Raw genomic sequence first — 17,341 nt, 5'->3', positions numbered from 1 at the left:
TTGTTTGTTGTTTTTTTTTTAAAACTAGTCGTTACCAGACTGGAAGGAAAAACTTAAAAGAAAATGTCTGCGTGCCAGAAGTCCTCAGATGTTTTTAAAAAAGCAATGGAGAAAGCAGACTGGACTATTTTGAAGGACCTTTCCTTTCATGACCAAAAATGAGTTGAACAGCTACATGGAGTAAGAGAGACTTGAGAACACAGAGAGGAGTCCAACGGGACAATGAAGGAAAAAGGAAACACTGCCTGTATCTTCTGGCTCCAAAACAGCACGGAGTGAAGCTATGACAACCCTTAACTGCAAACCAGCAATATTTAAGTGAGCAATGGTAACTAAACCTATCCTGCGGTGAAGGCAGTGGTAAAGGTATACACAATGTCTGACCATCTGTATGACTGTGCTGGAGTCATACGGAAGGCAGGTGTGATCCAGCCCGCTGACCAGAGCTATCACTGATCTCCTGTCCCTGTGCCATCCCTGGGAAGCAAGCCAAACTTTAATACCGGATAGTACCATTGAAGTAGTAAAAGTGTGGGAAGGAGCCAAGAGATACTTTAAAAACATGCACCAATGAGATCTTCAAAAGTCCGATCCAGCAGCTAGGACATAAAGATGGACAAATAATTCAGTAAGTAGTTTGTTTTTTTTTTTTTAATTGTCTGAAAGCAGATTCGTTTTCTAAGCATAGAATAAAAGCAAACTATTAGCATCCTTCTCCCCGAACACCTAACTCTACAGATCAATAGCCAACAATTAATTGCAAACATTAAGTAATCACTACTACAATATCAGCTTAAACTCATGTCATACCCGTAAGCATAATTCTCACTGATACCAGGAAGAACTGTATCCCTAGAATCAACAGTTCGATTAATCCTTTGAGAATCTGCATGCAAACCAAACTAACCAAATAAATCCTACAAATATTTCCTTTCCAAAACAACTAATTTTACACTTCTGACAAAACACTACTCAAGGTTAAGTATTGACACATGCTACAATTTGTAATTTGTAATGTACTTTGTTGTTGTTAAAGACAGAAAGATTATTTTCTGATTTACAGTAGCATGACTAGTGAAGTCAAAGGACTGACTGCATACAGAATTAGTATTAAAAACAGACCTGTGTTTTTCATATTTTTATCCATAAGCAGAAATATAAAATTCATTTTCTCCTGTATCTTCACAGAAAAATTCTGCAGAAAAGAAACAGTTGTAATCCAAAGACCAAAGTAAAATACAAAACTGCATGTCAGATAGTTTCTCTTAAGACTAAACAGCCCAAACCCATAAAAATTAATGCATTAATTTATTAAGGAATTTAACCATTGGGAAACGAACTTTTAAGATCAATAAAACTCCCAAAATATCTTAGAAAATACCTCATGCTAAGTTTAAATGTTGAGGAAGCAACGAAAACCATCAAGCAGCATATCAAAATACCATCTTGGCATGATGCATTCCTGAATAAAGATGCCTAAGTTCGTGTACTCAGTTTTAGCTTTACCTGTAGACGTAGTATAATGCTGAAAGTTTTGCCTGTGCTAACTGGTTAGGTGAAGGGTATGCTTTGTCCTTTGTCACAGACACAAGTTGAGTGTGTTCTGACATTAAACTGTGTTGTACTCAGTAAGATCATGCAAACAGATACTCCAGTAAATTTATTACTCTTTCGCTCATTTTACTTTTTTCATTAGAACTCACTAAATAATACTGAATATAGAACTGACTCAGAAAAGTTGGATACACAGGAGGAGAAAAGAAATACATTTAAAGGAACAAAGATACACTTTATGTGATGGCAGTCACAATGGGAGGAGGAGTGCTGTCAATGCAGATAGGTGCTGTGTGTTCATCATTATTTTTACAACAGGTAACAGACGAGATGGTCATCCAAGACATGCTCACATGAATGAAGATTTATACAGTCAGAGCAGGCAAATAACTTCCTTTTTTCCTTTCTCAACTGAAATACAAGGATTTTTTCATACCATGCCCTTCTCTTCATGAATTCTGTATTTCCTTCCAGAGAGCCAAAGATAAACAGATTTTGTAATCCATCCCTAAGTACAAAATGAGAAAAGGAACGAGAGCGTGAGGAAATTAATAACACCTTTTCCAAGCAGCACAGGGGAATACCTCTGGGGGCAACCATTAGACAACATTTCTAATATTTATCTATTTAAACTCTTACTAACTGACTCCAGTTACAAAGAAAAACCCCAAATTGGTCTGAAGTTAGCACACAGGTGCACACACTTCTGATTTCTGCATTTCCTCTAATATTCTGCATTTCCATATGTACAGCTAAATCTCAGAAAAAAAATCGGCTATTTTTCTGGACTAAACAGAGTAGGGTACAAGACCGCACCTTAAAAAAAAACAATACAAAACTTGTATTGTACTATGTCAATACTACACGCATACCCTTCTGTACTTATACACACATTTGTAGTAACAAATATGAAAACTCCCACAGAAATAACAAAAGGAAAATATTATTGAGAAATTTTAAGATTAATTCCTGCCTCCAGCTGAACAGAATAACTAATTTTATGTAGGGCAATAGACAATCCTTTGATTTCTACTAAAAATTATAAAGTAACAATCAGTTTCTTTAATTTCATTACTAGGAAGGATTAAAAGTATGTCCCAAAATTACATTACAGACAACCACATAATCAGTGTCCTGATATGATTTTTGTAAAAAAATTAGAAAGTTCTCTTGTCTTGATTACAGCAGCATAAGAAGTTACAGAATTGTTTTTCTTCAATAGATGGTGAAATAAAGAGATCAAGCTAGCAGACATCATTAAATTTCATGCAAGTGTTCGAAAAGAAGGAAGAAGTTTGATATGTTCAAATTGAATTGAGTGCAAATGTTTTAAACAATATTTGAAGTTGCTCTTTGATCAGAATTTTAAAACTTTCATCCCGAAGAAAAGTGCAGGCATGTTTCACAGGCCACAAAAACGTCTGAAAAAAGAAAATTACATCTTTTCTGCACTAATGTTGTTAACTGTGTTTCTAGTTATCATGAATGCTTACTTTTATTATTTACGTCTCTCTTGAACAATATTGAAGTAAATCATGCAAGCCTCTTGCATGATGCCAAAGTACAAAATTCTACGGTTAATCAGTGAAAGCACAAGTGAGCTTCCATTTTTAAGACTTAGAAAAAAAAATTATGACTAATAAATTGAGTGAATTAAGAAATTAACATCCCCATAAGTGATCACTCACTGTTATCTGCATTTCCATTTCTATAACTTTTATACATAACAAAATCTACTTCTAGGATACATTTTATTACATTATGCTGTTAAGAAAATCATATGTGAATAATCTTTGCTCTGTAATTTAAAATGAAGAGGAACTCAAGTTTTTATGTACTTCTAAACACCAACCACTTTCACCCTACTAAAATATTTAGAAGCAAGGGAGCCTTAAGAATGTCTGGCAAATATTTTGCTGCTTACGTTGTTGTCCATAGGAACTGTACACCTGTACCAGGAAGCCAAAACCACCAATATTGGAGAACTGTTAGGAAGCGTAAATAAAACCCTCTGATAAATCCTGTAGTTTAAGCACATTGGGCCATTTATTCCCTTACTTAGGTCACTTTTAGACCAATGCATCGTCATTTGTTTGAATAGAAGTAATCTTAAATTATGTATGAATTACTGAGAAAGAGTGTGGCAAATCCAGTGAATAAAGAATTCTCCATTCAGTGGGAGAACTAAAATTAAAATAAATTTAAAAAACAGATAAAAATAAAAATAGATTAACCTCAGATAGCTTTACTAAAATCAATTTTATTGAAAGAAGTTTTGCAGAACAGTTCATAAATCTGCAATGAATTTTTCTCAATGTTTAAGATTACACTAATTTTTCCTTCTATGGTGGCCTCCTAACAGCAAACACTGCACATTTTTGTAATCATGAGGATTGATTACATTCCACCCATTCTAGCAGGTCACTTCTATTGCTTTGTTGCTTGTCCAAAAGGCAGCAGGAGCACATTCATGTGGTCCCATTATGCATGCTTTGTGATGTTTGGAAATGCCATCTACAGGAAAGTGGAATAACCTTAAGTATCTCTAGGTTTTTGAAGTTGGTTCACTCTTCCTTATATTTGTTTTCTACTATTTTAATTCCAGGAAAAATGCCTTACTAGCAAAGTGATATAAACAATGGCTGAACCATGAAATACGGCACCTCCCATTTAGTTTCTTTCCAAGCAAAGCTCTACACAGTTCACGCTATGCTTCCATGTTAAGAAAGCGCTAACAGCAGGGAGGTCCAGATTCTTCTCCACTCCCAGGTATGCAGGAAGGGTGTTTTTGGCACCTCAGTCTCAAAGACAGATTTGTCCCACTTCCAGGGCCATGGGCAGCGTAACCTGATGCTGCTTCTCTTTAGCTAATAACAGCTTCCTCTACAGCTCTCTATTGTCTGTAAAGCATGGTAATAGTCCTGGCTCACATGATTGAGTTTTTCTTGGCAGTTCAAAAATCGTGTGTGAAGCTAAGCACCTTACGTCCATTAAGTCAGTGGCAACACTGAATCTAGCTTTTCAGATACTACCGTTTTCAGTTATCAGAAAAAAAGACCAGGGCTTCTATAACAGCCTATTTCTGAGCACAATATTTAAGACAGTCCAGTTGCTCATGTTCTTTCTTACAGATGCAACTTCTGTAGCAGTTATGAATTCCACTACATTAATACTGAATAAAGCACAGTTAATCTTTCAAAAAACTTTACAAAACTTGACATTTATGTCTCTTTAGTCACCATACTAATATTATCATTTGAATTTGCTGGCTTCACAATCTCTTGCTGATTTTCACAGCAACTGTTTATATTTTGATATGTGGCTTTTCTAGGTCCTCAGACTATTTTTCCTGAGGTTACAGCTGGAAGTGACTATATCAACCTTACTCAGTATTCACTGTTTTGTTATATAACTGGTGCTTGGGGGGTGGTGGTGGTGGTGAAAGAATCGGTCTGCTGGTGTTAAACATTACCTTATTCCTTCCATGCTGTTTTTTCCATCTGAGCTAAAGATACTTCACCCACTTGCAAAGCATTCCTAATGAGTGACAGTCACCAGGAAACTGATTTTTGAGCAGCTTCCAATAAAACTGAAACTTTGAAAGGAGCACCTTAGATTTCAAATCACAGTCAAAATTTATTTCACATAAATACCTATAGAACTAAGTTCAGAAGTATTTGAGTCTCATTCTCAAAAGAAAAACTAATTTGAGCTGTAAATGACTTAGGATACACCCACCCTGCTGTTTATCCAGATACACAGCAATGTCATCGACTCACTGAGCTACTTCTTGACAGTTCTTTATTTCGAGAGGTACAAAATCTTCTGACAGATACATAATTGAGAAATCCTGGGAAGAAATGTTATTTTGTTTCAGCATCTGCTCTAGAAGATAAGCAAACCAGATTTCTAGTTCCAGAAAACAAGACAGCTCTTCTTTGTTTCAAAAAGAGTGACATAAAAGACACAGCAAGAGTATGTGTATTAAATGGCTTGTAGGACAAGTGCAGAGCTGTTCACTGGTTCCCATGTTCTGTAACACTCACTTCGTCACTCTATCTTGATGTTTGTTCATACCTTGGTTTTAACTTACTTAAAAGTGTCCAAGAAGACCTGTCGTGTAATAGGAAGAGGCTCTATTAGTATAGCGAGAACATTTTACAGATGTAATTTCATGTTTAGACAAACAGAATTCCAAAACATATTAACTCAAAAGTTTAAGCCTCTGCTGTAGATATTTCATTTGCACTGGGCACAGGTTACTGTAAGGATTGCTGTATCTCGGTTTCTGTTACACTGGCTGGGTTACTCTCCCCTTCTGATTTTTATTTCTATGATTTCTGGCATTTTACACCATAGAAAATTGGTGATTCAGAGAAGAGAATGGAAATTAGGATTGTCGTTTGTATCTGTACACTGACAAATGGATTGTTAAGCTTGTGTAACATTTGGAGAATGCTTTTTTTATTCCTTAGATGAGATTTGTTAGCAGGGGACTGGAAATGCACTGTGATCCTTCTCTAGTTTATTTCCCTTCTCAGTAGTTTTTTTCCCACTCTTCCCCTCTCTCAGATATTCGCTTTTTAAATCAAAAGAATTACTTATGAGAATGAAACTGTTTTGGATCATACAAGGCATTTTTTTCACTGATGATGGCCGATATTATAAGATAGGAAGCAGCATTACAGGAATGGTAACATCAGGTTACAAGCTTTTGTAAAACAGTTGTGATCTAGGAAGGGAGCACCCACTTCAGCCTTGTGGGAAGAGTCTCTGCACATCCAGTTTGCTCATGTATTTTGATTTGATAAGGGGACGGGAAAGTATTCCCGCCGTGAGATTTTAAATGAAGCCACAAACATACAGTTTCCTCACCCCAGTTATTCCAAGGAGAGAAATTTCCAATTACTTGGCAAATCAAGAAAGAATATCCAGAGGGGGTCTGAATCTAAGTGCAGCTTTTCCTTTCCTTAGAGTTTGCAGATACTCCCCATATAGAGGAGAAGGCCACAGTCCAGGAAGCCACAGGGAACTGCTCATCACACTGTTTTTGTCTGGGAGACAGGAACATCACCATGATTAGACCACAACTAGCCAAACAAAGCACAGCACAGCACACCAGGAATCCTTATTTCTGCAAGGGAACACAGGAGAAGACAATGCACTAAAGTTTTAGGAGTGTGGAGTCTTTTACTCTGCCTCATATGTAATTTTTTTTGAACAACATGAAGCTCAAACACTCAGACCAGATGGTGTAACGTACAGCAGCAGGAGATGGAGCTTATTAGCTATCGCTTCCTTCCGCTAGTATACAGCCCAGAAATCTGAAGGACCTTTAAATCACCCTCTGCTGAAAGCTGAGTCCCTTTCATGAGACAGTACGAGGGATATATTGTGTACCCTCACACAGACATCACTTCTTCATTACGCTTCAAGTCCCTGCTCTAAAGCATGCAGGTACAAAACATGCTTAAGTTCTCAGAAGATTTTCTAAAATCAGCAAAATAATGTTGCCGACAACATGAAAAGTCTAAAATTTAGATGTCTGGCATTTGAAAACAAGTGAAAAAAGATTCTATATTACAAAATACCTCAACAGTTTTGATAAAGCCCTATCTAGTAATAGTATGTTACCAGAAGTCTTCTATGTTATTTTTGTATTTTCTTCCTTAAATTACAGAATTTCAAGAAAAGTGCTTGCAAAAATAATTGGTTTCCTTTGTAATCAGCCTGTTCCTACCTTCCTCTTCCAGAACTCGGGAATGCTTCATTCCACTGTGCTACAATCACCTTCCACAACAACTCAATGCACAGCTCTAAACAAATTATGCAGCTTAAAGGTTAAAAAAAACCCCATCCTTCATTAACCCACAAATCTCATCATAAAGAAAACACTGGGAACAAGAGAAGTAAATAACTACCCAGCTGAAGAGTTCAAAACTACCACATTTCTAAAAGCCTGCATAGCAGTAGTTCTTTTAAGAGAGACTTTTTCTTTTCATTTTACATTTTTTCTTGACCTTTTCGAAACTAATGATCTCCCCTCCAGCTGCAAACATAAAAAATGCATTTTACTGTGTCCTGTTTACAGGTCAATAAATAGCCATTATAATATTCTTTATTTTGATACGTCTTTATCACATGAATACTACTGGCAAAGGCTCCAAAGTATGCAGCTAGCAGGTAGAGCTATATTGAACTGTTCTACCCTGTTCCATCGACCACAAGGTTAGCCCTGATAGCACTCGAGCTCTACCTTCTTAATGTCAAGAAGAGTTTGAGGACGCCCCCTGATAAAATTTTTCCCTTCATTAACTACTCTTTGTGGAAGTTAAAAGCACAGAGTCCTAAATTCACCCAGAAAAGTGCTCCAAATCTCTGTTAAAACATTGAAACATCACAGCCACTCTGTTGGCATCCATTTCCTCTGGGAGGGCTCACAAGACCACAAGCTTGTGGTATGTTAGAGTATTATTCTAGCATTATACATAACAGATTAAGGGGAGAAGCTAATAAAGATTGGCTTATTTACCTTTACACGTCATTTAAAAATAAAGTAATTGAAACAAAAAGCACATGCTATATACAGCCCAAATTCAATTCTCCATTGCCCTGGTACAGACGCAAAGCAGATCTGCTGCCCTGAATGGATTTACATAATTCTGAAATCAGAGGAGAATATGGCTATTATATAAAAAGCTTTTGCTACTTTGCAGATGACAAAAAAACACCATGACATTTTCCTGACAGGACGATTTCCTACCAGTGCTTGTCAGCACGCCTCATATTTATGTCTATGATGGTAAGTAAAACTGGTTTTGACTGCTCATATGATCTTAAGAGTTACATGCATTTAAATCTTCCTTCCTGGTAAGCTTAAATCTGCTGAACTTTAAAGCATAGCAAAACAGACCGCCAATTTCTGCACCCCACATGTAGTTTCTCCTTTCTAGGGAAAGGAGAAACAGTTCAGCACTGGAACGTTTCTATGGCCCACGTATCCCCACCATTTCTGGAACGTAACAGAGGGCAGAAATGAGAATCGGATGGCAACAGCAGTAAGCTAAAAAAATCAAGGATGAAACACAAGCAGCCTTAGGCTGAAGAGCACAGCTTTCTCCCATTGTGACCCAGGCCTCTTCCTGAAGCCAATGGAGTTCATTCAAGGAAGATTCTGAACATCTAGCTGGATCTGTTTACCTATTGCTCCTGAAGATAATTTTTTATACCTTCTCTACAAAATGTTTAATATGTTACCAATCTGCAGCTTTTGTCCTACAAAAAAGTTTTCCTTACTTCTTGGGCTAAAAGCAGAAAAGGTCAATTCTTTGTGAAGCACTCTAAAACGTCATTTCCTAGAATACTAGTAATGCTGATTTTTTTCACACAGATTTACCAGAAAATATTTGCTGTTGGATCTTCCTGCTAGGAATAACTCCAGTTTGCCTTGCCCATAATGCAGTTCAATATATTTATCTTGCCAGGAAATACACGTTTGTCTAACCAGAAATTTACCGCCGTATGCTCATATTGTTAACGATCAATAAACTTTATCATGCCAATGACTCAATCCCAGATGCTTATCCTATCAGGAATTCATTCCTCTAAACTAGTGTTTTCTACAAATCTATAATTAACCTAAAAGCCATAAAGCTTTTTTGTACTGCCAGTATTTGTAGAGTACAGATCCTTTCATATTAACTTTGGTGGAAACAGAGAAAACTGTGGAAGAAAACAGTTCTAATGATATAAACATGTCGCAAATAAGCTAGAAGTGCAATCTATGTATGGTACAGCTATGAGAACTTTTTTCCTCGCAGCGAGGTCCATCAATGAGTTTCCTAGCAAGAACGACATTTCTGACGACTTCTGCCAATTCTACCCCATCGCTTTCAAGTACAAAACACTGTGTTTACCGATTCTTCCAAGAATTAATTTACTATGTTTGCCAATATCCCCAAACTATATGATATTGGGTCTGCCAGGAATTTACTTCATAAGATGTTCTTGCCAGGATGAGATATTGTAGATTTACATATCTTCAGATAAACAGGAGTTTGAACATTCCAGTGACTAAGAGAATGCATTTTAAGATGTACACATTATGCAATTAGCACTGACTCTTCAGGAGTCAATGACGCTTTGTCAGGAGAGTTTTGCATCTGCTCACATTGAGTTGTTAGGCCAGTAAAACTTAGCTCAGCTTGAAACAGTCTGTGGTGTTATTTGTTAAATCTGGAATTGCCAGATAACTACAAGTTTCTGATGCAAGTAACTCCAGAGACACAATTTATCTTGCACTGGACTCTCCGTGAGGGACATCAGTACTAGACCTCAAGAATATAACCTAGAAATCATTGCTTAATCAATAGATTAATTCCATACTTACTGGGGTTTTTTTTTCTTTCTTTCTTTCTTTCATATTCCTATCTATAAGACATGTGAAACCAACCAATAAACCATTCCTCTTTGAAGAGTAAGATTTGAGATAAACCATTCCTCTTTGAAGAGTAAGATCTGAGATACAATTTCAGGAATTGTAAGGAGTACAAAAATATTGAAGCAGTTAAGTATTCTATATTTGGGTATTGTTTTCAATCTTTAAAACAAAAATTTTTGCAATTTGCAAGATCACATGGACTTTCAAACAAAACTTTGACACAAAAAATGTTTCGCGAAATACTAACGGTGCTATTCAATTCTGTAGGATACATTTAAGAACTCTGAAAACGTTTCCTTTGAGTTCATGTCATGTAGAGTTCTGGTTTATACAGATTGTCTATATATGCAAACACATAAATACCCACGCATAATGATTTTACATAATCTCAGATTCCAATTGAAACTTTTCATAGAAACAAATCCTCAATATTGATAGTAACAATGAAATAGTCAATCTGCTCATAACAAAAATCTTCACAGGAATTGCTGAGATATATCAGTATTTTGAGCAATAAATCACATTTTACTCTGAAGCTATTTACTAAATTCACATGACTGCCCAGTCTAATTTCTATATCCTGCCACGCTTAAGTAGCCAATACAAATTCTTCCAGTTTCCATAAACATCTAAATCGGTGATTCTTTTCACAAAACTAACTAGATCAATACAGATACCCCTACGCTTCTTCCTGTTATAAGCTTCTCTTCGTTATTTTTTTGTATTCTGAAACAATTTTCTTCTCACATTCCATCATTAGAGCTCGTTTGATTGCTCTCTCACCCTTCATCTTTATCACTTCATTCATGACTGTTACTATGTGTCTGTTTTCTCATCTATTCTCACACCTTTCGTGGATGAAGTTCATGGATTTTATCCTCACTCTGCAATCCATTAATTCATCACACATTAAGTACAGGGTACTATTTCAGTTGTAGCTAGTAGCTAGAGAAGAATATTATGTCACTACCTGGGGATACCACTACGGATGCCCCTTTAGCTTTAATATGTAGAATTCTTTTATGCAATAGTTTTAAGCAACGGCATGGTACAGCGCTCTCCTTGCAGAACAAATCTCTTTGAGAAGGGGCACTGTGGGGATTTTGGTTTTGATTTTTTGGGTTTTTTTTACATTCCAAAGATGTGCCAAACATGAGAAAAACTTTGTTAAAGATTCTCATGAGGAATTTTAGAAAAGAATGGATTTAAAACAAATTCAATCTACAGTTTTATGGATACATGCCAGATTCAGAGTCCAAAACTGAACCTGATTTTTTTCTGGTATTGACTGAGCAACTACCAAGAATCACCAAGAACTCTCCAACTCCCAGGCCCCATGCCGTGAAACCTGGTGTCCTTTTGGAAATAACGCACTAGCACTGTAATCAAATCAAACTCTGGCTGAAGTCTGAAATTTTACACTCGGCTTTCCAAACTTTTTTGCTCTTGTTTGAATTTTGAGCTCAACCAGTTTCATATTTCAAACCTATGTTTCTTGCCAGGCTAAACATTTAGGTTCAATTTGTGGCAAGGGAAAACTGTATGATTTAAATCACTACAAAGATATAGGGATGAATTCCCGGGAAGCCAAACAGATATACTTAGCAGCGCAATAACTAACTCAGTTATACCAAACAATTTGTCACAGGAAAAAACTATGACTTCTAGTACAAAAAGCAAAGTTCACCTCTGTCCTTACAAACCGGTACACATGTTTTTAAAAACACTTTTATGCTCAATAACACAATAAAGCAAGGAGTATATATTAAATAATAATATACTGACCTAGACAATTCGGGAAAGAAGGTGCCTAGAGGTAAAGCAAGTATTTAAGTGCTGCCCTGCATATTGACAAACTACCGTAGAGGCTTAAGTGATTTTCTGCGAACATGGACATCAAGCCTCATACTGCAGTTTGAAGCAGTACAAGACTGTATTGCTTCCAAGAAGAAAAATACCAATGCTTTTAAAATAGAAGATCTGCAAATTCATACAGTATCTCATAAAAATTAATTTGAATGGAAGAATCTTGGGGCATACATTTCCAATAAAATCATCTTACAACATGAGTGTAAATTACTTGTTGGCCTGCGCAAGCATAAATCTGATTCCTAACAGGCCAGTCCTGAATAAGTGAGGTAAGTTCACGCCTGACAACTTCTTGCAGAAACGCACAATAATTTGACCATTTCTCCAAAATTATTAATGCGATTGCTTTCAGAGGCACTGTTCTGGAAGAGTAAATTCGACATATGACACACAGGCTGGTTTCTTATGCCTACAATAGAGTGATTGCAACCCTTTTATGTGTCCAAGCGAGCGATGCTACAGCTAACAATAATACCGATAGCAGCAAAGTTTTGCAAACAGGGAGCTCTTCAGAGACCTAGGTCAATGCAGAGGTTATGCTTTCATAGCCACAGTTATCAGTAATGAGGCAGTTGCTTTAAGTAGATCTACAGTACATTTACATCATCTCCAGTTACAACAATATAGCCATATCTTAGTTAACCAAACTCTCATAACATGTTCAAGATCAAGTCATTTATAAAGAATCAAACACGTACGTCAAGTTTTCTATACCATACTTTGTTGAAATCTGTATTCATGACTTTTTCTTTCCCAACATTGCAGTTTTGTAACTTTATGGAGGGAATATATGTACATGGATTGAGGCTATCTCTGGCAGCTAGGTATTATTTCTCCCATGAATTATAGGTACTTTCAGACAACACCAGTATTATGAAAGTAACTTGATTCAGAATATCTGCAGTAAAAAACAAAAAGGCTGTAAGAGCTATGTAGCACAGCTGTTCTAGTTTTTGCATTAATTTACACATCACAGAGGAGACAAATTTTCCAGCTTCAAAAAGCCTATTTTTTATTTTCTTGTAAAAACAAATATTTTAATATTCAGAAAATTGGAGAAGGCTTTTCTGAATGAGCGGTGAGGGATTGGGTTGCTTTGTGTAGGTTTTTTTTTGTTGGGTTTTGTTTGTGTTTTTTGTTTGTTGGTTTTGTTTAATAAGTATCAAAATTTTCAGCTGAGAAGTACTGGCCACACTATATCCACTATAATGGATCAATTTAACCACTTCCTTGAAGAGCAGGGAGTGACTGCCCCTGGAACCCTGTTGCTGTTACGTTTAAGGGGACAGGACTCTCGCTGCTTCTGACACGCACTCCGATTCCTAAAAATATTCTCCCTGCCCCACCATCCTGCCCAAATTTGTGACAGAGCTAAAGGCAACAGATAAGCCACTTGTCTGTACAAAGTGTGTTACATGCAGCACGTGGGTTTCCACGAGCAGCAGTCTATCAGGGAATGCTGCAGTAAATTCTGCTCATTATCTTCCATTTCTTTAGTTTTTAGCTTTTATCTCTAACCAAGCAGTAGCTTTTCCTAACCTTAGCTCAACCATCATAAGCTCTCAAATATTTGTCCTAGACTTCTGTCCATATCATGCAAAAGGCTAAAAAAGAAACTTAACTGTTGGCTTTTTTCTTACAATACAGTAATTATCTTCAGTTTTTAAATTACTTGGTTATTTATGCGATTAGAAATTTTGTTAAGAGAATTGTTACATTTGAATTCATTCATAGGCTTTGTAAGCATATGCAGAGATAGCCTACAAACTCAGTGTTGATTTTATATCAGAATGTACACAACATATGCAAAGGTAGTAAATAATTAATCAGTCAACATTAGTAAGAAGAATAGTTACTACTAAAGAAATATTTATCTATAGCTATCATGTGATGGTCTCCAGAATACCAGTCAGTGCATGCTGCTAGAAAAGCAATTTTACTTCAAAAAAATATTTCAGAAATTTCTGATATTACGGCATGGTTAAAAATAGGTAAAAAGTGGGTTGTCACTACAGGCCTTTGAAAACAAGATGTTTGCTTGTCTGCTGACAACGTGATACTGTTTCATAGTAAGTAATCAGAAAGTAATAACCATAATTAGTAGATAAAATAAACAATTTACCTTGCGTGGACTGGTCAATGGTTTTTCTTTTTCTGCTATGACTGTTATAATTAAGTCTTAGCTCTTGGCTATATTCATTCAGAGTTTCTCTTGAGTCATAAGATTGCCTTTGCTTTCCCCCATCTTCACTTTCATCTGAAGAACTTGTGTAAGTTAGATCCACTTCATGTTTAACTTTTGACAGTGGCTGGTAGGGTTTGCAGTCCATCTGCTCCATCTCTGATTAAATAGGCTCAAAGTCATGAAAACAAGCAACTGGAACTCCTTAAGGAAACAGTCCTAGGGAAAAAAAAAAATCCATTTCAGATATCATATATAAATTTAACTCACAAAGGCCCAATTTTATTTTTAATTGATATAAACCAATTAAATTGTATTAATATCACTATAATCCAGGAAAGAATCTGAACATGTCTTCTTTTACTGGTTTACTTTTAAAAAATATAATTAAAATAACAGCAACTTGAAAAAAAAATATATAACCAAATGTTAAGCACTATCCCATTAGACCAAGCAATAACTGTACCTTATGCACAAAATATGTTACAAAAACTTATATTTGGTATTAAAGCTAAGACGGAACAGTTACTATTTCTCTAAAGGGATGCATATTCATCTTAAGTGAAAATAACATTTTGTATCTTTTAAAATATGAAGCCTAGAAAACAGAAAGTTCACTCTTTTGAAGTATTTTGCTGTAAATTAAATTACATTTAATCAAGAATAAGAGACTTCACACTTTAGAAAACCACCAGACTTAGCAAAAACAAAAATACACCACAGCGTTACTCTACGAGAGCATACGATGGTTCAGAAATGGACATTTTCCTTTTAGCTTGTGCAGACATTTCAACAGGAAGAAGCTTCTACCCTGCAGTACGACCCCCTTTTTCCTCTGCATCTCCTGTCCAAACTCATACCAACATGGGGGCTATACTGATCCTCAACGAAACCTTCCAAACTACAGCTTGCAGTTTTGTATATCATTAAAATGATGTTCAAATCCAGTATCATTAAAATCAAGTGGGTTGCAGCTGCACATGCAACTGGTGCACTTGTCCTGTAACCTTGCCTTCATGAAGCTGTTAATTTTAAGGCAGCGGCTGTGATGAAATAACAGGGGTTACGGCACACCTTTTTCAGCAGCATGGTTCACAAACAGGGAGCTCTGTTAAAATAAATTTAGGGGGGTTTTGGGGTTTTTTTGGTTGTTTGGTTTTTGGTGTTTTTTTTTGTTTGTTTTTGTTTTTTGTTTTTTTTTTAAGATTAACAGATGCTATTAACCTAGAAAAAGAAATGTAACAAAAAAGGTGGCTGTAAATATTATTGCTAGAAGACCAAAAACATAGACGTTAAAAGAGATTTTGCTTAATTAAAAGCAATTGCTCACAGCTTCTTAATGATTTTAAGGTCAGCAGCAGAGGGAAGTAAGATTAATACCCAGTTTGATATCAGCCCATTTCCCATCTGCAACAAGGACTTTTAACCCCGTGGACTGCCAGCTGTGAGCATACAATATGAATCTCCAAAAGCAACCACAGAAAAAGTGAAAACACACAAAAGGTAAACCTAAAAAAGCCCACAGAAAGCATTTCTTGTTAGAAGGCTGTAGAGATGAGTTTAACTTCTGAAATTGTCTGAATTTTTGAGAAACAACTGACGGTAGCTGTCACTGGGTTCCAGCAGAGCAAAAATTCGTCTCCTGCTTGTGTGTCCTCCCAATATGTTTGGAAGGACCACCTTCCTGAGCAAGAGTGGAAAACACTGCGCATGGCGTGAAGAGAGTCTAAGGCTTCTAACATAGTAATGGAAGAAGAAAATCCAGGCCCACAGAACCCTTGGAGGGATGGCAGGAAGGGAGACCAACCACTACGGCAGAAGTAACACTGTGGAGTGCATGCCTTCCCTTCCCCACGTTACAGGATGCTGTCTGGAGAAAGAGGTTAAAGACACGTCTTTGCTTGAAACACAAAATCTCAGGGAGTTTCATCCACACATTTAACCTGAGATGGAATAGGTCTTCAGAAACAAATAGGACCTGGATAAAGAGCTTCTAGCATTAAAAAAAAAAAAAACCACAACCCCCCCCCAAACAAACAAACCCCACAGTTCACATCTCCGACTCAACAAAGTGGGCTTGAAAGCGCCGAAGTCAATAAAAAACTCTTCAAGAGAGAGCGAACTAAAAAGACAAACTAAGGAGCTGCCAGTCTGCCAGAGACTAAGGCCAGCTGACAAGTCTGTCATGGGGCTTCAGCAATGAACACAAGTTTTTGTGCTCTGCATTGATCACACCGTATCAAATTGGTGTTAAGATGCTTCTGTAGACAAGTTACTAATAAGCACTATTTGCTTCTCAAAAGCTATTTGCCCGAATAATTTACTGTTATTTGCCAACACTGCCTATTATTGCCTAAGTTCAGTACTTATTTTATGAGTTGCTTTAGTAGTCTGATCTGCGACAGAAGAACACAAAGGTGCTGTGACTTACAAGCACAGGGTTGGCTTAAAAGATTACCTGGTGACTCTGTAGAAATGGTTACTGACAGGAAAAAGCCTTCCTATATATCCTGTCTGACAGAACAAATGGAGATGATGCTACAGAAGCCACAGGAAAATGAGGAGAAATCAAGGGCCTCTACTAAGAAGATGCAGTAGACAAGAAATAAATTTTGCCATGAAGGCAACAAGTGCAAGCAGCCTCAGACGCCCGTGGTGCATCCCGCTTTCAAAAGTGCTAAACAACGAACCCAACAAATTTAGCTTGTTACTGGAAAAAAATAGTAGTATACTTATGCACCCTGACTCACGGAAAAAAAAAATATATATACAGAAGTTCCACCTAAAAGATAACCTTGCTGCACATCTATTTTGCGGGAGGTTTCAATAGTGCCTCTTTTTTTTAAAACAAGTAACAAAAATTTATTAGGATGCACAGAAACCTCTAAAAATTAGGCTGCAGAAAACCAACTACTTAATAAAGATTTATTTTTATTCTCTTAAAACAAGGTTTAATAACCAAAGTCTTCACTTTCTGTGAGAACAGTTTGTGGCAGAAATATATTTAATGATGTTAACCAAGGCAGCAGACAGACCAAATCATTTAATGTAAGCAATTAATATTCCAGGTCTTCTCTTTCACTGTGTTACTTTCATATGTGCTATCTTCTCATGTGTAAGGATATGCACTTTCTCAAATCTAAATTAATGTAAAAGCTCCATGAAATAGCCCCTTAAAAGCTGTAATTTTATTATTCCTTATTATGTAAGGGCAAGAATGATTAAAAAACACGTCCAACTTCTGAGTATCTCAACCTTAGCACCACATTCCGCCTGCTCAGCGACTCTACTACTGT

At 36.5% G+C, this 17,341-nt stretch overlaps 1 protein-coding gene across 2 annotated transcripts in view; it reads right to left on the bottom strand.

Annotated features, from left to right (window-relative positions):
- Nucleotides 1-14,202, bottom strand: part of TENM1 (teneurin transmembrane protein 1) — a 254,601-nt gene extending 240,399 nt beyond the window's left edge. For both annotated transcript variants that reach the window (XM_009275367.1, XM_019471028.1), the window contains exon 1: nt 13,986-14,202. In XM_009275367.1, coding sequence (XP_009273642.1) covers nt 13,986-14,202 — 217 coding nt within the window. The remainder of the gene's footprint in view (nt 1-13,985) is intronic.
- Nucleotides 14,203-17,341: the final 3,139 nt, after the last annotated feature.

Source organism: Aptenodytes forsteri, unplaced genomic scaffold, assembly GCF_000699145.1.
Source record: "Aptenodytes forsteri isolate BGI_AS27 unplaced genomic scaffold, ASM69914v1 Scaffold143, whole genome shotgun sequence".
Taxonomy (NCBI): Eukaryota; Metazoa; Chordata; class Aves; order Sphenisciformes; family Spheniscidae; genus Aptenodytes; species Aptenodytes forsteri.
This window is presented reverse-complemented; position numbering and strand designations above follow the sequence as displayed.